Raw genomic sequence first — 20,500 nt, 5'->3', positions numbered from 1 at the left:
GGTACAGCCCTCGGGCCGATTTGACCACTTTCGTTGCAAACATTCTTTCGTATATTTTTATACTGCCGCTAACATTGCACGATTTCGCTTCTGAGCGTTTGCCTGAGAACCCTAAATAAGGTCGTTTGTTTCGAGGTGATGAATGAGTACGTTAAAATACTCTCAATAAATGGCATTCATTGTATTTGTTTGCAAAGCCAATGAGTATACGAGTACTATTGGTTGAAGGCAAAAAAGGCATTAGTATTTAGTCCCATATTCTCAGTTGACACTTGGTGAATATTTTAGTGGCGCACAATGTTGCATTCAAATTATGCTTACGATTGTGTTGAAAAATACAAGTGGCACGACGTGATGGGACTGCTACTTAAAGAATACCCTTAAGGTTTGATTTCATACAGTTTGTACCTAACTATAATTAAGTTAACCATCTATAACCTTATGTATAAACAACTAAAATGTGTTATGAAGCTCTGTGTTCGTGCTGTTACTGACAGAGGTATTAACATGTAATCAACAAAAAATATTTAAAATAATATAGGTAGGTAAGGTATAGCGATAGTATATAAATACAATTATGCGCGTATGACTCAATTACAATTACAACTGCCCGTAATTTTGAAACCATACCGCATTATTTATTCACTCAGTTCAAGAGTTAATTGCCAGGCATTAATTTGCAAATAAAGTCTTCTAATAAAATAGCCGATGTTGTTTGTGATATGTCAATGGAGTTTTTATTGCGGCTGCAGTAATAACACGTACAATTCATAATTGCAGTGACCAAATACGTACCACTCTATTACGGGAGACTTATGGTTCAATTTATAGGTCGTAAAGCGAGTTTCTAAATTAAGAATTTAAATAAAGAGTACGCAGCTCCGAAGGTTGTTTAAGACAGATTTATAGGTCGCCTCAAGCTTATCTAGTTTCTTATTTGCCGAGAGTTGGGATCGCACCGTGGAACGAAACCTGAGCCATAATGTAAATACCTGGCTACATCTGTTCTCCATCACATTCCTTATTTGAGAAAGTGTAATATTACCGTATCGATAAAAAGCATTCGTGACTAGAAATAAATCTGTTATTGAGATGTTAATCTCTTAATCTTCAACAGGATAAGATGAGCGTCGAGTTAAACAACATTGATTATTTGTGTGATAATAGCGTGGAATCTAATATTATGCATAAAGTAATTTTACGCGATAAACGACTGCTTTATCTGTATGGAAATATAATCGCCCGTCACTACAGTAACGATCGCAAAAGCTACAGCTATAACGAATTTTATTTACTCTGGTTATCATGTAGCGCTTATAAATACAATATTTTATCTGAACAATATTATCTCTGTAGTAAGTCTCTTGACTCACTTGTTTTGTTTTAACATAATATCTAGAAGGAACTTTTTTGTGATTGTATTTTCTCTGACTTTATTTATTATAATTTTGTCAATATTCGTAATGTGGTGGTGAAAGTGGCTGGACCGATTTACTTTAGCTACTTTGTTGGAAATTCGAAACGCTTGTAGACACACTACAGTATGCTTACGAGGCTTTAGACAATTTTAATTACTATCATGTAAAAATTCGAATTACGCGTATCCTACTTTTTAGCCAATACTATCTGGACACCCTAGTTTTGCTTTACCTTAGAAAGTTTCCCGTGGGAATTCCTACATTAAGAGTAAGCAATCTGTGAATGACGCACACACGGTGTAAACCAGGGTGCCACATCTCTATCTATACAAATTTTAGATAATTAGTTCAGCTGTCTTCCCGGGGAATAGTAACAAAATTCCATTCATACTTTCAAAGTATCACATTTATATAGTAGGGTTGATATCGTTGGTGCGGGTGGTATCTATCGTATCGGCCCTTTAGTGGGCCTAGTGTAAGTTTATCTTCACCGTTCGAGCGGATTTTCTGGCACGGCGCTAGTCCAGCACGTTTACCGCTAGATGGCTGTTGCAGGTTGACTGGTAGAAAATTCTTTTATAATTAAATCCACCTGTTGTACAATAAAGTAATAAATAAAAAAAATTGCTCCCCGCGCCATACACAAACACACATGCGTTTACGCCACACCACTCCAGCTGCGTAAAAACTCGCATCTGATTCACACTAACGTCTCCATACTAACGTTACCTTCTTTTGTTCCAGATGAGGTCCTCGTGCGTGAGGACTCCATGGAGCTGTGCTCGCGGGTGCCGGACATCTGCATCGGCAAGTTCCTCAGCATGCACCGCCGGCGGAAGAAGAGGCTCGTCACGCGGTCTCTGCTCCGCGAGACGGCCTTGCTTGATGACCTGCAGCCCGCCGTAGTGCAGGTACGCCATGCTACACCACATGGGAACGGTCAGCTTCATAAAATGACAATGGTAGATATTCTGAAGGCGGATATTTAAATTTAGAGCGGTCAAAACCTTAATTTTAAATATTGAATTCGACTTTATGAGTGTTCCCGTAAATGTCATGTTTAGCTAGAAAAATTTATAGAGTGACAGCGTTAAAATTAAAATTTGTGTCTTTAGAATATAGCTACCAATATTTGCATGGATGAAGAAGCGTTTTGTAGTGTATAACTGCTTATGAAGCTGATTGTATCTAAAGCTGTGTCCAGTACACCTAACAACACTACACACGAATGCAGTTTCGCTAGGTATTTGTAGCCTTGCTGGGCGACCGAGCGAGCCATCCAATATTACACCACGTGAGACATAATACAGCTGTGCCAGAGGTTAAATCTGCGCGAGCAAAGCGACTTACTTTACTGTTACTGAAGTGAAAACGGTGTGCGGCAGCCGCGGAGAACCAGTGGTTGCCTCACAGGAGCTCTCATACGAAACTATACAGCTCTACTGTAAACATATGTACACTCACGACCAATGAAAAAGTTCCAGCGTGATATCATTACACCTAAACAGAAAAGAGTAGTTTTAATGACGCCGTCTACAATATTGAATTACATTTAACAGCGCCTAAGAATATTACCAACTGAAAACGTTAATATTATTCTGAAATTCTTAGTTAAATGTTTTGAAAAGTGTGAGTCCTTTGGTGTCGAAATTTTGTAAGTGGGGCTTATTCATTGCTCGTGAGTGTATAATATGTATAAAGTCAGTATACACCTGGTCAACTGAACCGTCATACCTATAGGGTATATACCTTCTCAATTTTTGCATAAGTACTGAAAAAAAGATGGAGTCCACAGTCACTGACACCCAAAATATAAACACCCCTGTATGGCTGTGCTAGGCATTTGTAATGATCATCTTTGCCGCAAAAGCGACTTCCATGTAACTGAGGCGAAACAGCCGGCAAGGACGTCGCCGCACAGCGAAAAATTAACTCGACGCGCTCACAACGCCGCCTTATCTTTGTTAATTATAAACGCTTCTAACTTATGTATGTTTTCGTTGAGATGTTTCCAATACATCTGGTATTGTAATTCATTACGTAAGAGAACCGCCCGTGACCGTGATACGGCACGGACATGGCGAATTGTTATAGTAACTTGTGTTTTAGTTCAGCTTGAATTGTTTTACCGGACTTTTAAAGCGATGTCGGACGCAGATTGATGTTAGCCTTTGTTTCTCCGCTTGTTTGTGCTGGCGCCAGGCTATGGCCATGCTTACACTTTTCACGGATATATATTTGTTCAGTGCAACTACGCATTTTCCGACTGTTAAGGGCCTTTACTATCAGTAAACAATGCCATAAAAGTATTGTTTCATTCCAAATAATAGCGCAGTATCGTCGTCTACGCATTTAGCGGTAACGCTATATTTAGACGGTTGCATTCTCAGTATGGTACGAGGCGACACAATGAGGGTTAATGACAAAATCGGTTGAAAATACTTTGCTCGATGCACGGACCTTTGACAGCCGGCCAAGAATCTTGTAAACACTGTGTTGTGTCTCTCGCAGCCTAGTAGTACACATGAATAACAGCTGACGCGGTCAACGACTTCGCGTTCATTGCGGTTTACTTTATTTGGTTGTTGTGCTGGCCTGTCTGCATTATATCCTCGCCTCTTTCACGAAAATATGCCTTGCGAATGTCGTCGCGCTAAAATTATTCATGTGTATTATTTAATTTTTTAATCATGATTAAACCCTTGTATGTTTGATTAAATGTTGCATTTAATCAATTTTATGTGTTTGTTGCAGTGCATCCTTGATCAGTCGGTGCAGTGGCGATTCAATGCATTTACTTTAGAAAACGTCTCAGGGGGTAATGTTTTAGCACTTACAGGCAATACAATCAGGCTAACTATTTAAATGAATATTTATTGTTAAAACCTTTACCTAAATCGGGCTGTTACTTGAAAGTAAATACAAACAATAGTTTCACTTAAAGGAGATCCTAAGTGGATTAAGAAAAAGCTAAAGGAATTGTGGGGCAACATTGTAATAGGTGGCCTGATTATTTTGCCCGTTAAGAGTACTTTGACTAAATGTGTTGTAAAATATCTCATTTGTATGATGATTGTGATTTGTGATAGAGTTGATGCATGGTCTAGCATTATAACGACGTGCGCCACCATTGTATCATGTAGGTATTGCAAGTGCCATTTTCCAAGACATGTCAGATAGTTTAAGAAAATTATGTGCTATTTGGCTTACCTTGGCTTGCTTTGCATTCAATGCAGAGTTGTATTGTTTTAATGTTTTCTTTAAATTCTGAATTCTTTACGCATTTGCTAATCCGTATACCAGACTACGTTTCTTATAATTTCCTGCTATTGCGACTTGCCTAAATTTTAAATGTCGGCTCCTTGGGAAATTACAATTAGGTACGTACTTGAAGATTTCCTTCCTACTAACATTTTATGTGTAAATGATTACTTATTTACTCTCAATCTTGAAACTATAGGTACGCAAAGTACAAAAATATTAGATGCTTTCTAATTAGTAAACCTAACATTCATGCGAGTAACTTAAGGTACATTATATATATATATATATATATTAATTAAAATATATATTTTTATGGAACAACCCATATTGTCATAATGAATATGAATTGACCCGTCTCCCGTCTAGATAGACATCAATACCGACAGAACTACTTGCAGGGAACATATCTAAGACAAGCGAGGTGCTCCATCAATTACCCTATCCGAGGCTGGTGTCGAGGATCCAGGTCACATCCAGCCTTAGATTAACAATATGCGGATAAGATGGAGTGTCACATACAAAGGCAAAGCAAAAAACTGTCCGCATTTTGTTTACCGTCAAAGTTCGTTCGTTCGTTCGTTCAAGCTAATGACTATTATACCAATGAAAGTTACAAATCTTTCAACCGAACTAATTCAAAATAACAGCTCAGTGGTAGAAGTGGGGTGTTATTTTGCTCTCCATCCTGATCGTATATTGTTAATCTAAGCATCCAGCGCTCTCGTTTGTAACCGGCCGTCACCTGCCACTGTAGCTCACTTTACTATCATATTAAAATAAAGAGCGTTACTATTGCCGCGAGAAATTCCTACGAAGGTATCGGGTTGCTAACGCGCCTCATCCGATATTACCTACTTGATGAAAAAGACTTGTTGCGTGTTTACTTCGTTATTAGCAACTTAATAATGTAGTTGTTTACTAACTCTTTGTGTTGTACACAAAAAAGAACTTTTCATTCGAAGCTGTTTTGCCCATAAGGTATTTCTCCCAGCAATTATTATTATTGTTACTGTACACTCTATTATATAATTATATCTTCAAAATCATTTCATTAATCATTGTGTTAAGATATTATAAATCTCTTAAATATTTTCAAATATCGCCTGATATATCTGGGGATGTTTGAAATTTTATACATAATGTTCTCTACCTAAATTCATATTCGACATACAATAATTATTTTATTTTATTTTATTTCGCGCATCCGATGACCGGTACAGGGGGAGTGGTCAAAGAGTTATGCTGAAAATGAATGAGAATTTGTCTGTATACAAATGAGTAATTTGAATACAGACAAATTCTCATTCATTTTCAGCATAACTCTTTGACCACTCCCCCTGTACCGGTCATCGGATGCGCGAAATATGCACCCTTGTATATTACCATGCATTCTTAACCTTTTTCTGTGTGAAGGAATTTAGCAATAGTAGGTAATACAATAATGAAATTCAATTTGGCTGAGCCTAATATGAATATTTAATCGGACCACAATATCGTCCTACTCGTAGACAGTTTGACAGATGTCAATTTTTAAAGATGAAAAGTGGTTCAGAGAGACAGGTGGTCCAAAATAATTCCATTCCCAAAATTTTAAAGAAAAAAAAAGTGGAATTCGAAAAGATGAAACTTTTAGGTTTTTTTTTGTAGAGTGAGAGATAAGAATAATACCTAGATAGAGAAGTAATAGATTCAAGGCTACGCAACAGATAAAAAATCTATAGGAGTAATACAAATGTGGACCCAGCTTTACTAGTTTAAATATCGTTCCGAAGAAAAACTTTCTGACGACTACTGACTACTGACGACTCCCGTTCGATTCCCGGCTGGGGCAGATATTTGTTTAAACACAGATATTTGTTCTCGGGTCTTGTATGTGCCCGTAAAATAGCAATAGGCCCTCCCCCTATTACATTGGGACTAACATAACACTCTGGCGAAAAGTGGGTGCAGCAATGCACCTCTGCCTACCCCGCAAGGGAGTACATTAGTACAAGGCGTGAGTGCATGTTTTTTTTTTTTAAATTACCTTAATTTGTAAACATTTCAATATTGCGAAGATGGAAGTATGGTCCAGCCAAAATATTTTCTGTATAGTAACTATTTAGGTACATGTTTAACTAGTTATTACACATGAAACAAAAGACAAATATAATATATTATAACAATTAATATTTTTTAAATAATCATATAACGTATTAAGTTAAATAAATCATTTATACTTATAGTACGTATCTACAAATTATAATTGTATTAGTTTCTTTTTCAAATTAATAGCTGTGTTGTTTATCGATAACTTTATTGAAATTTTGTGCGCTCTATCGGAAACTAGTTAACGTTTTAATTTAAATCTATGCTATGCTAAATAATTTTGCTGTGTTAACACCCCTTCAGCTAGCTGATGGAAAGCTTTATGCACAACAAATAGGTAAAAGTTTTCCTGACGTATAAATGGAAGCTTTTAAATAAAATGAAATTTAAATCAAACCCTGTTTTTGTGCTGAGACCGTGAATTAATTTTCCGGTAAATATTTCTTTATTTTGTCACGACTGAAGTTGCATTTTTGCTTCGAGATCGCCTATAGATGACGCTGATCGTGAAAAAGTTACAGAATAACTCTAAGGGCGACTTGCACAAAGATATTAAATCTCGATTTAAGCCATAAATTTATTATATGGATTGACGTTTTGTAAATCGAGAATTGACACTAAATCTGGATTTAATATCTTTGTGCAAGTGGACCTAAATTTTTTAATGAGAGCACTATTTTATTGAGTGGACACCATTTCCCGTTTATAGTTTGTGGAGATAAAATAGGTAACTAATAGATATGTACATAGTGCGCGGTAAACATATTGGTTATATTTGCTTTGGATTGCCTATCTATATATCCATAATATCTATATCACTATTTATTAGTTATCATATTCGGGTCATACTTTATATTTGCCTGATTTCACGTATTCCGCCTTGGCTAGAGGAAACAAAAATGTGTTTCAAGCAACATAAAACACGACAATTATGAGAGTTGAAAATATTTCTTCATAAAACAGAAGCTAGATAAGTTGATGCAAAAAGTTGTATTTAAAAAGGAAAGTAACTTTTTTTACACGTGGAAAGCTAGCGCAACTAGTAATGAAAACGCTTTCATAAAAATATGAAAAAAATCCTGACAATCCGACTATTCCATCTGAGGCTATTTGTTTACTCGAAGCGATCAAAGGGTCTCTCGATAAATTGAAATAAATCTGCTGGCTGTTATCAATATTTTTATAAACCCAGCCAAACTAATGAATATTTTTACCGATTTCATAAATATTTTTAGTAATAGTAGATTTTTATCGGCTATTTCCAAACTTGAGTTTTTAATATTGGGAATAAGGATATTTTGAATTATTTTGTGAGTGTTCTTCTGTTTTGTGATTCTGATTTTTTTATTAAGAATATTTTATAGCTATTCTATTAGAGCGATCCGGAAAAAACGCAGCACATTCTATTCGATAGTCTATTCGAAAGTGCTGTCAACCTGTCAACAACAAAATGGCGGTGTATAGATTTGCGAAAGTTTGACAGCTATCATTCCATAGGTCATTGTCAGAATAATATTATGTACTCTGTGGTCATTCTTTTCGAAACTCATTCGAAAGGTAAAAAGTGTTCGAAAGTGCTGTCAAGTTGACAATAGTCGCACTCGTATTCGATTCTATTCGTTAGCTCGAATTTTCATGATACGGGTACTGCACCTGGCTCTCTCGCATGGAACCTTTGTGTATTTATGACAGTTTAAGTTCAATACTTTTTACCAAACCAACCATTTATTATTTGCGATAACAGATCCTATAGCAGTTTATTCTTTAAAATATACAGCAACATTCACTAAATTTTCATCAGTACACCTTAATAGATTCAGGCTTTGCACATTGCCCCTGTAACCTTTTAACTTCACGGTGTTCGTTGGAATGTAGTGACGCTACTGAAAGTTTCAGCTTGTTACGAGTTGCGCTGCACACTGGACGCACTGTGCGCAATATTCCACTCTAACGACCCTGCCGCTCGTGCAAATTACAAAATCGAATGTAAACTTTGAAGGGACACGCTGGAAATTAATAATCTCTCTTGATGAAAAACGGACGGAAGGCTTTTTAGTTCTGCATAATTAAGTTAGGGAATAATTATGGGATTGCGGTTTTGGACTATTGTGTTACATTAAATAAATATTTAGGGTTTTAAAAGTAAGGAAAATAGCTTATCAGGTCAGCCACGACTACAAACCTAGTTTTAGGGTTTCTAGCTTTGAGGGTAAGATCTATTAACATCGACGGTTCCTTACCTCATTACCACGAGCCACGTGATTTCTTGGTACCAAGTACAAATTTAGAACATTACAATACAATATAAAGTATTTTTATGGTTGTTCTTTGAAATTGGTGCGTGTTTTTTGTGCGTCCCGTAGAGAAAATTTCTGCCAAGTTTCTTTGAAAAAAATACGTCAACAAGTTTTTTTTTTACTTGTATGTTTTTGTATGTACCTATATATGATACAAAAACATACATCCATACATAGTACGTTGCTATTTTTATTACTCAAGTAAGAACTTTTCAGCACGTTTTTTTTTTCTACGAAAATAAATGAAACTAATGGATTGATTCGTATATACAATCATTTTATAAGAAAAAAATAAGCAAAATTTAAAATGATACTAATGTTACAATTAGGTAGTTAAGTTATGCATAGAGAAACTACTTCACTTTTTTCATGAATGTGAAATAAACAGTCAACATATTTATGTTTCTAACATACACATAGTTTGTAGTTCACACAAACCTGTTGGGTATATCAGAACTTTTATTGGAAAAACGCCAAATGTGCGACAGCCTCCGTTCTTTGTTGTAGGTCCTCCTATTGAACCTTTCTGCGTGCTCTTATGATAAGTTTTTTTCCAACTGTACTCACAACCCTGTCACTTCATCAGATGGGAGAATTGATATCTGATCACAAGCGCCCTCATGTTCATAATGAATGTACCCGCCATTCGGAATATCTGAAAGTTTCTAAAGAAATATGTATCTAAAACAGGTTTTCATAATGTATTCAGAAAAGTTATAACTACAGTATAATTAAAAATTTCAATTCAATTAATAAATTACAGGGTGTTGCAAATAGGGTACACTAAGCCGAAAGGGCAATATTTTATAAAAAAGGCTTTTTTGAAACTCCCTGTATATAACGCAAATTACTTTTTTTATCATTTGTGTTGCACGCATGATATTTCCCGTGTAACCCGCCGCCGCATCGCAAACTCCACTAGAAACTTCCATACACAAAGTGTAAGGAAAGTTAACAGCTTGTTACCGAATCATGTGAGCGCCTTCAGCCGCTTTGTGCACTGCATCAGTTCGTCAATTCGGTAACTAGTTCATAGTTATATTGACTGGAATATTACCAGTTCAGAAGCTGTTTGCAACTTGTATGTTGTACAAATATTCTGGCTAGTTTATGTTATGATTAGTTTTCTAGCGTAGGCTACGAGTACTATTAGTAAACTGTCGGTTTTATATTTGTATGTAGTGGTATCATGTTTTTATATCACAAATAACTTATCACAAATGTCAAAATTCAACCACTAATACCTGGTTATGCTCTTACCGACTATGGAGAAATTGGCACTAAAGAACAGACTTTAAATAGATCGCATTATTCTTCAATGGTTAAATCGGGCCTAAGATGTTCAATGTCAACCTCAGTTAACCGACGCCGCCCAGTGATTGCATTTTCGCTTCAGTACCCGTATCATGAAAAACCGCAGCTATTCGATAGTCTATTCGAAAGTGCTGTCAACCTGTCAACAACAAAATGGCGGTGTATTGCGGTGTACAGATTTGCGAAAGTTTGACAGCTATCATTCCATAGGTCATTGTCAGAATAATATCATGTACTCTGTGGTCATTCTTTTCGAAACTCATTCGAAAGGTAAAAAGTGTTCGAAAGTGCTGTCAAGTTGACAATAGTCGCACTCGCATTCGATTCTATTCGTTAGCTCGAATTTTCATGATACGGGTACAGATGTCGAGGGCAGGCTCGACCGTTTATTCAACTAGGTACTATTTGGTGACCTTATTCAACTAGGTACTATTTGGTGACCTGGGCGCCAATTTACACTCACTCGGGAATCGGCATTCCCTAACACAATGTCTCGTATTTTAATGGAGAAATTGTACATCGGAATCATAACTTTAGAAATAACAATCAGCGAAATTTCGTACTACGAAATTCAGTATATAGCGGAGTCAATAAGCAACTACAGGGTGTTGCAAAATTGGTATTCAGGTTCAGGTATCATTTTGATTTCAGTTTCGGGCTTAGATATAACATGCTGCACATGTAGGTTTCGGCTTAGTATACCCTTTTTGCAACACCCTGTATAGTAAAATCCGAAAAACACTCCTAGTAGTAGTAGCATCCGACACATCTCATATAGTACGTGATATGTCGTGTGTGAGATGATTCCGGGGTCGAGTGAGCAAAAGTCGTCCGCAGCCATCTACGGATGACATGTTCCGAGTTTAAAAGTAGTATTTTACATAGCAATATTGAGTTTAAAAGTTATATTTTTCAGGTTGAAATACCATTTTGAGCTTTAAATTATTAAAATGTGTGGGAAACGACACAACCGACAATCGACCACTCCAATCAGTGCCATGTGATGTATGCACGATGGATGCATAATTCCCCCCCAATTAGGTAAAGTACCCATGTAGTTTCACTAACTAATATTTGTCGGTCTAAGTTTCCAAGAATAAATTACCGAGTCCTGACTTACACGTTTTCATTCACCAATGCGCTAGTAAAGAGACTTATGCTGTACTACAACAAAAATATTTAAACACTGTTTTACAAGCGTTTAAATGAAATTTGACAGATTTTGCAGGCATTAAAGCGCTAAACATCTATTAAATACTGTCAAATTTTTTGTGGTAAAGCCCCTCGTGTCTCATCAGTGAGTTTCAACAGGACAGAAGTTCGTCACCTAAAAAGCTTTTTTTAAATACTTTATTAAATTGATTTGTCGCTATGATGACAGTAATAATACTTTTTACACACATGAAATTCTCAGAGGTCTCACTGAATTTCGTCGAATTGAATTGTAGGCAAATTAATCGAGGTATGTCACTGAACAAATTACTAACTTTGACGGAAACGCCACAAGGTTTAGTTCAGTTATAGGGGACAAGTCCAAACCCCATTCCAACAATAATAATCAAACATTCTCAGTCTAAGTTCTGACTTGCACAAACGCCAAGATACAGCAGGAGCCGAGGAGTAGGTTGAAATTCTGGTAAATACTCATGCAAGTTGTATGTTGGAACTTAGTGGAATGACATTTGTCTTGGTCTTGTCTTGACTACACATGTAGCTGTAATTTTGTCACACTTCTATCTCTTTAAATAAAAATCAAGGTCTACTAGCGTCCAAAGCTACATAGAATGATAATACTTTATTCCTCACACACAAAGAAATTACAAAAATAAATCCATAACATAGGAAGATATCAATATTTTTTTTAAATAAGATATGGCTAACAATATTACTAATTTTATAATTTCTTCTTGCTAACGCTTTGGGTCAAATCTTATATCATTATCATATATATTCTTTTCAAATTTTTGGCGTTATACGCTAGGACTAGTAGCGGTATTGGGTTCCGCCTTGACTCCCTCATCCAAGTTCACCTCTTTAGCACATTAAGGTTGACACCTAATTAATTTGATCGTACTTCTATCTGTTTTAGCGGCTTAATTAATTACTTAGGTGTATCGAATGTCGTTTATTTTGTGGGCACACTAATTGATCAAATTCACGAGTCTATACGTAGGTATTATTAATATTAGTTGACCACTAATCTCCTATTTATTGACTTGTTAGTACAGTGTGGATGGATACGCTGCTCAGAAATGATTGTGTCTGTTGCTAAGTGCTAAATTGGAGACTGCTGGTACGAATACAAATATTGATGTCTCGCAAAAATAGTCGGTAAAGTTAGCTTGAGCGGGATCTGACACTGTTACTAACTAGAATTGGTCGGCTTTTATTAACTTTACCGGATTATTAACTTCTTATACATTCGCGAGCAATGAAAAAGTTCCAGTGACTTAGCACCAAATTTATTTGGAATTGCTAGCTTAATGACGCCATGTGCAATATTGAAGTACAATTTAACAGCGCATCAGTATATTACCATCTGTAAACGTAAATATTGCGTTCATATTAAATTAATTAAGTAAATGATTTAAAAAATGGGGTCATTTGGTGACCCCTTTTTGTGGATGGAACTTTTTCATTGTTCGAGAGTGTATGAAAGAGTGTTTGTGTATAAAACCGGTCCAGTGTGTGAAGCTGTAGGACGCACCTTGAAGGTCCCGGTCTATTCTCGCTCAATTTTAATTTTCTCGGTCAAAAGGATGTACAGTCCGCAACAGAAGTTTGTAGACCAACAACATTTTATATCGAAAACCTCCTACAAATGGAGAGAAATAGATAAATAAGCTTACACAATTTTGCATTTTCGTGGATTTTTAATTGGTCAAATAAAAAATTAGGATTTAGTAATATAAAACACATACCAACCTTGCTAATTTTCCACTCATACCTTTAGAGTATTTTTTGTACACAACATTTTAAGTCTGATCGTAAACCCTCTATAGCTGAAAACGCACACCCTAAAACCAGAGAATAATTCAACCCTACGTATGTTTACCTATGTATGTCTACCTAAGTATTCCTCAACTCATCTATCTTTTACGTGTGAGTCTTAGGATCAAACTGTTTGCGTTCGGGGTTGAAAGTTATCCCTTTTGTTGACTGTACATGCCTTATTGATTTAGATGAGGTGAGTTTGAAAGGGTAATTGTGTGATCACTGATCCAACCTTATACCAGATTTATTGATAAGGCCGCTTAAGTACAAGGCTAATATAACGCATTTCGGATATCCGCTTACGATACAGCCTAATTATTATATTTTAATGGCTTTTTGGTACGACTTTGTAATTATTATGTAAATACGAGTGTGTAATGGAGCGTAATAGAGGCGTCAAGTTAACCGCATGCCGCACAAAGGACATTCCAAACATTTCCCATCACACGTGCTTCTGTTGTGGTCTGTGTAACTGACGTTCCGGCGGCACATTCGGAAACTGCGAATTTGTAAACAACGGATAAATGGTGACCCCGCCACGGTCACTTTTACGAATTTTAAATGTCAGGATATTCTTACAGGGGTTATAAAATAATAAATTTTATTAAAAACTAATTTATGCTTAAATATGCCTGACAAGGAGATTTAGTGCAATTAGAAACACATACATAAGTACCTACAGAACTTATACTGTTGTGTTATTTTTACACTAATCGAAAGACCCACTACTTTTTTCCTAATAATATAAATATTGTGTGCTTTAAAAAATTAAATCGTTCCAGTTGATAGTAAATTTTTAGTTAAAGGCAGATTACATTTTTCTGTGTAAATATTCTTTTTGAAGGGGATCAAAGTTATGCACATATGAAATTCCTCAAAATAAATATTCTGTTTGTGCAAAGTTCAACATTAATGATGGACTCTGTAACAGGTGGATCATCAAACTACGATGTCTGTTCACATATTTACTTAATAATAATTGTGGTTTTAGCCTCTACTGTGTCCAACAGAGTCCTACTGCTAGAGTGAGGATTCCTTTTTTAACAGTTTTAAATGAATTTGTTCTAGGGTGTTCACAGACTTTTATTAGTACAATTTGTGCATTCATTCTACATAAATATTAAAATGATTAACTTACTGTTAATTACGGTTTAATTAGTGAGTCCTGAATAAGCTGCTCTACCTTGATGAGATTTTTCTTCTGAAATCCGCTTAGATAATATTCAGGTCAGCTATTAACTATAGGTACCTGGCTCACCAAGTGATATTTTCTCATAATCCTATAAGAATTAGTTAGTACTTATTGCTAGCTTTATTGTGTTGGTACTCCTAAATTAACATGCAGTTTTGCTCCCGCCTCATATTTTGTATCATGTTACGTTATATATTTACCCACGGAACTATAAATATATCTATTCGTACATCCCAACAAATATTCGTATAACATTTTATTCAAACGCCAAACAGTTATAACTTTCCGGTGGCAAAATCGGAATGATATTTTCATCAAACAGAATAACTTTGTATTTTAACTTGCATAAAAACACACACAGAAATACACAGTGTTTCAATTTAACGAGTACATTTTCAGGATGTAGGTTTCAGTTACCGACGGCACTTCCTTTACAACCTGCATATACGGCAGTACTGTCAGCAAATTCTCAACATTTTATTTACTGAGAAAATACATTTGTATACAAGCATACAGTCTAGTATGTACTTATTCATACCTTGTTGCACCGAGTTTGAAAGTCATACAATTTGAATAGTACATCGCATGGTTTCAGTTTCGTCAAAGACGTCTTTACATTCTGTAACATCACTACGAGTATGTACGGAAGTTTTACTCAGTGCGCAAAACTTTAGTATTTTGTCAGTATACAACATGTATTCAGCACCGGGTCCAAATAAGTAAGTTGCAAGCTTTATAAGACGCCAGACCGCATAAAGCTTGCAACTTGGATGAGTACTGGTGTAAGGTTTGCCTGAATTTAATATGATTCTTGTGCCTACACTTTAATATACTTACATGTATGTAATACGAACTTATGTAGTGCTTAGGTTCTAGAATGCAAGGTCCGACAACTCATTTAGAAATGTGTGGTCCTACTTTTACTCTACATGCGCTGTACCTATAAGGAAGCTGCATACCTACCTACATAATTATGCATAAAAGTTATATATATTATTTTATTTATTTGATATTTTATTGCACAAATATGAAATGTAAGTGTACAAAAGGTGGAATTAATGCTAAAAGCATTGCATGTAGGTACAGTAAGGGGCAGATAAACCCCCCTCAGAAGCATTGTTTGTATGAGGGGGGGTCAGGTTTCTTTGCACCTGACCGCACTTTGAGTATTTTTATTAGAAAGAAAGAAAGAAAATACATTTATTTCACACACACACGGAAACAACACAAAAATAAATAAAAAAAACAAATAATAAAGAGGTTTAAATAAAGGAAAATGAGCAAGGGTGTTGCTTCCCGGTGCAGAAACGGGTTCTAGTTCAGCTTGGTGCTATGATAAACCATAGCGCTGGTTTTCAGCTAGAACCCTGGGTTATTAACAGCTAGTACATAATAATTAACCCATTTAATGCCAAATACGGATTAATATATTATTTAGTAGGTAGCTATGGATGCCCACTACGGATACATTCGTATATATCGTCATTCAATACTCCTCATACTTTTCGTATGATTTTGGAGTAACATTTTTGAAAATTACCTAAATGTCTATGTAAGTTGAACAAAACCATTTTAATTTGGGAAAAGCCAGTTTTAAATGAAAGCCAACTCAGTAGGTACTGGGCATGTACATATGTACCTAGTTATTTAGTAGTGCAGCTTCCAATTACTCGTGTGTTTCTTATTTTATTTACATTATAAGTATGAAAGCTATTTGTAACTCATGAAAGCCTACTTTTCCACCCATCTCAAACAGAAATACATTCGTTATTTCGAGAGGTTTGTTTATTGAGTGGAAACGGCCTCATTAAAAAACTTCCGACTCTCAACAATTTGAAGAAAGAACTTAAGAATTAAACGCTGCTATGGAATAGGATCAATAACAGTGATATAAGAAGATTTGAAGTAAACTTGAGAAGAAATCTTCAGACTAAAATAGTTCTTGAGTAAATTTCACCGGGTAAATAGATTTTCCCTCGATTCTCTTTCAAAGCGTTAGACCTACGTACAGATAAATTTATGGTAGCCGTCGTCGTATATCGTTGATACATTTATATGTATAATAATTATTATATTTCTTGGTATTGGATTCGAAATTAAATTATTTCTTACTCTTTAGTGATTTTAAAGTTAATTAAACCGTATTATTATTTTTTATTTAGCTTTTATGCGTAGTAAGGAAGTAGGATTGTGAAAATTCTTAGAAACTATAAATAATATGCCATGGTCAAGAGATCAGATTAAATCCATATACCTACCTTAACTTTAAAGCTATTAGTAACCGACCCCGAGGCACTATCCAGCACATACCATAACACACATTGGCAGTACAGTACAATATAGAGCAATAACAAACTCGGTTCTACTTCAATTTATCGCTTAGGTATTATATTAAGAATCGCACCAATGCGATTAATTGAAGTGCCTCCCTTTAACACCCGACCAATGAAGCAAATAACAACACATCATCGGGAAAAATATTACTGACTTATTGGATTGTTCGCACTTCGGTACCTACTCTAATTTAAACCTGACGACACTAACTGCCACCCCACTGAGCCTTAATAGAACACTTGGACAAAATAAGCCAATTGTGAAACCATTAAATAAACCAACTGTATCTATGTGACAGGTCATGTGCGAAAATTATATTTCATGTAGTCACAAACCAGTGTTAACAGTGTCGGTAATTTGACAAAGGTTTTAAACTGTATTTAAAACTATATTTTCAGTAAATTTACGGTTCAAACTCATTTGTTTTGATGAGGTTATTTTTGTTTTAAATGTGGGGTGGGATCTGTCTTACGATTGTCTAGTTGCTATGGTAGAACCATTTGATTTTTTGTGACCTAGGGCCAACTGTATCTCTGCATGCAATGCAACTTTTAACTATTTTGTTATATTTATATATATTTTATATTATTTATTTTGGTGAATATACTTTCCGTACCTTTGATATAAAATAAGAGTATTCTATTAAAAGTGGCCAGATTCAGCACACTGTACGTACAACATCGTACCAAAACGAGTCTGATACTGTCACTAATTTTATAATTTAAACTAATTACAAATCAACCAATTCCTTATTTTATGATATAGTGGAGCGATTCATAATTCATCATTTGGCAGTACCGCATAAATTAAGTACGTTACAGAAGCCAATTGATGAGAAATTCTAGTTTACTACAATATAAATAAATTATGCGATTACCCGATCCGACTCAGCGTACGTATGTAGGTAGTGAAGGATTGCTTCAAGTATTTCTATTTCACGCCTATTAGCGCCGAAGGAACGACTGTGACGCACTGTGCTGTGTTATGATTTATATTTTATTTAAACACCTATTCATGATCGTCGCATTATTTTTTATCGCTGTACGTTTTTGTTTTCTAGAAAGTTCTAATTTTCGTCGAACGTTCGTAGGGCGCTCTTACCGTGTTTTGGTTTTCTGAGGGCAGATTTTTCAATAGTGTCATAAATGATATCTTAGGGCCACTTGCAGAAACATATTAAATCTAGATTTAGTGTCAAATCTCGATTTAAGAAACGTCAGTCCATATAAAATTTTACACTAAATCTAGATTTAATATGTTTCTGCAAGTGGCGCTTAGAAATAAAATTGTTCCTGTCACTGCCTAATCAAAGTTATTAATTCCCCAGTTAACTTTTATCTGAACCATTGAAAAATCTGCTCTAAAAAGTTCTAATTTTCGTTTGGGCGCCGCTTGCCTAGTTCCAGTTTTCTAGAAAGTTCTAACTCCGAACGTTTGCAGGTCGCTGCCTGCCGGTGCTGTGCATCCACCTGTTCCACGTGTACGGGCTGCTGGACCACTTCAAGCTGGACGTGGCGAAGGCATGGAAGCTGTTCAGCCTCATCGAGGAGGGCTACCACAGCAGCAACCCGTACCACAACTCGGTTCACGCTGCTGACGTCACGCAGGCCATGCATTGCTTCTTGCAGCAGAAGCGGGTGAGTCGAACGCGATTGTCATTTGGTTTAGATTGTCATTTGTTTTAGATTAAAAATGTACGGACTGGATGGTGTGTGACGTATAAAAACAAATGAAAACTGTTCGCATTTTGTTTGCTGTCAAGTTTTTTTAAGTTTAACCTAATGACAATCGTTGTGCCAAAGAATGAAGTCACAAATCTTCTATCCGATCTAATTCAAAATAAGAGTTCCGTGCTAGAAGTAAGGTGTAATTAAATTTGTCGAGACATCTCTTTGGCACAGAACATCTGTTTCGTATTAAAATATGGTAGTTTGAAGTCTTTTACGCCGTATTCTTCTATTAACTTTTTTTAAACCGCTTCATTTGTGCAGAAACGTCTCGAGCGGACCGAACCGCCCTGATGTCGTTTTGTGAAATTATTCTCATCAAGTTTTGTTTTTACTTTTTTCTTGCGTCCAGTGTTTTCTTTGCGAAAGTTATAATTGTTGCGATAAATTTCCAGTGGTGTGAAAGGATTCCAATTTGTTGATAAAAGAATAGCGAAAATACAGACTTGGCTATGAATAAGCTGAGCTGCACTCCGTGGGTTGGTGCCGGCTCGTCAATTGAAGATTATCTGGGCCAGCTACTTGGAATATTACAATGCAATTTTATGGTCGCGACTGAAGATAATCTTTTTATTTTTGAATATATTTTGGTTTTTAATTATTACACTTCGTTTGACCATCTCATGGCAAGTTTGTTTTATAAAGCCCTGCAATTTTCATTGGACATCAAATTTTAATTCCTCCCTTATTATAGTGCCAATAAAGTAGCATCTTTGGTCTTAGTACCATCACCAGGTACTTCATCTTTAGACTGTAATGGACGTATTTATAAAAAAACGTTACAAACGCAATTCACATATAAATAGAACTTTTGCTCTATTATATCACCACACCACCCTCGGCTTACTATACCACTTTTACAACATTCTGTAAAGATAGATAAAGAAAAAAATAACCAACATTTATTGTAGCGGAATTTGTGCTGCAAAGTATTAAAGCAATATGCAACCGCTACATTGAAGTGGCTAGTTTAATATTTTTCAAGATTATTGCTGTCTGCAATAAACAGATGAAGCGTTTTAATTTATTTGAACCATCTCTTATTTCTTATTTATTGTGTACTATCGCTCTTGACCGCGCGCTTCGGTCTGTATTAAAATTCTCCTCTGAAAAACTGCCGCCCTTCACCATTTTGTCATATTTACTTCCTTTTCAATCCGTTCCTAAGCTTTTATTTCACAAGTTTTGACAATCTAAACACTATACGTTGCCATATATTCATCTAAAATTATTCAGAAAACCTATATTGTCGTAAAATGATACTACTGATAGATCTATGGTAACATTATCTGTACGTACAAATATGTAGATTGTGGAGTCACTCATACCGTGCATCGCTGGCTGGCTATCCCACTTGTTGAATGTTTGAATTGTTTGTAACTAAATGTTTATTGGTATGCAGGCACACGAGACAATGCGGAACTTGCGAACATGCATACAGCAATATTAATAGTATTGTTTGATCCCAAGTCTTAGTTTGATTTCTCTGAACGCATGTCTAGCTTGAGAATGCGAAGCAATCAAACTTCGATACCTTCGGATGACTCTACATGCTTTCCTTTAGTATCCTACATTCAACGAATATTAAGTGTATATACTTAAAATAATAATCTTTATATATAAAAGGTGTAAAATTGAGTATTTCAACGAAAATCATTTTTGGTATGGGAATTTTAAAAGGTGTGCACTTTTTAGTACTGTATAATAGTTAAAGTGCTGGTATTGTATGAGCGTAGATGTGTCGACGCCAGGACACACAAGTGGAACGGGAAGAAACCAATTCGATGATATCTTGCCTAACCAATGATGAAGATATAAATATATCCTAATAGCTATTCTTCTTGATTTATGCTACACCAATATCCAGACTAC

At 35.6% G+C, this 20,500-nt stretch overlaps 1 protein-coding gene across 1 annotated transcript in view; it reads left to right on the top strand.

Annotated features, from left to right (window-relative positions):
• LOC105394748 (high affinity cAMP-specific 3',5'-cyclic phosphodiesterase 7A) overlaps positions 1-20,500 on the top strand; it is a 58,990-nt gene that overhangs the window by 19,780 nt on the left and 18,710 nt on the right. Inside the window, exons 3-5 of the mRNA XM_048632887.1 lie at positions 2,163-2,329; positions 4,173-4,236; positions 18,342-18,538. Coding sequence (XP_048488844.1) covers positions 2,163-2,329; positions 4,173-4,236; positions 18,342-18,538 — 428 coding nt within the window. The remainder of the gene's footprint in view (positions 1-2,162; positions 2,330-4,172; positions 4,237-18,341; positions 18,539-20,500) is intronic.

The sequence above is a fragment of the Plutella xylostella genome, chromosome Z (assembly GCF_932276165.1).
Source record: "Plutella xylostella chromosome Z, ilPluXylo3.1, whole genome shotgun sequence".
Classification (NCBI taxonomy): Eukaryota; Metazoa; Arthropoda; class Insecta; order Lepidoptera; family Plutellidae; genus Plutella; species Plutella xylostella.
This window is presented reverse-complemented; position numbering and strand designations above follow the sequence as displayed.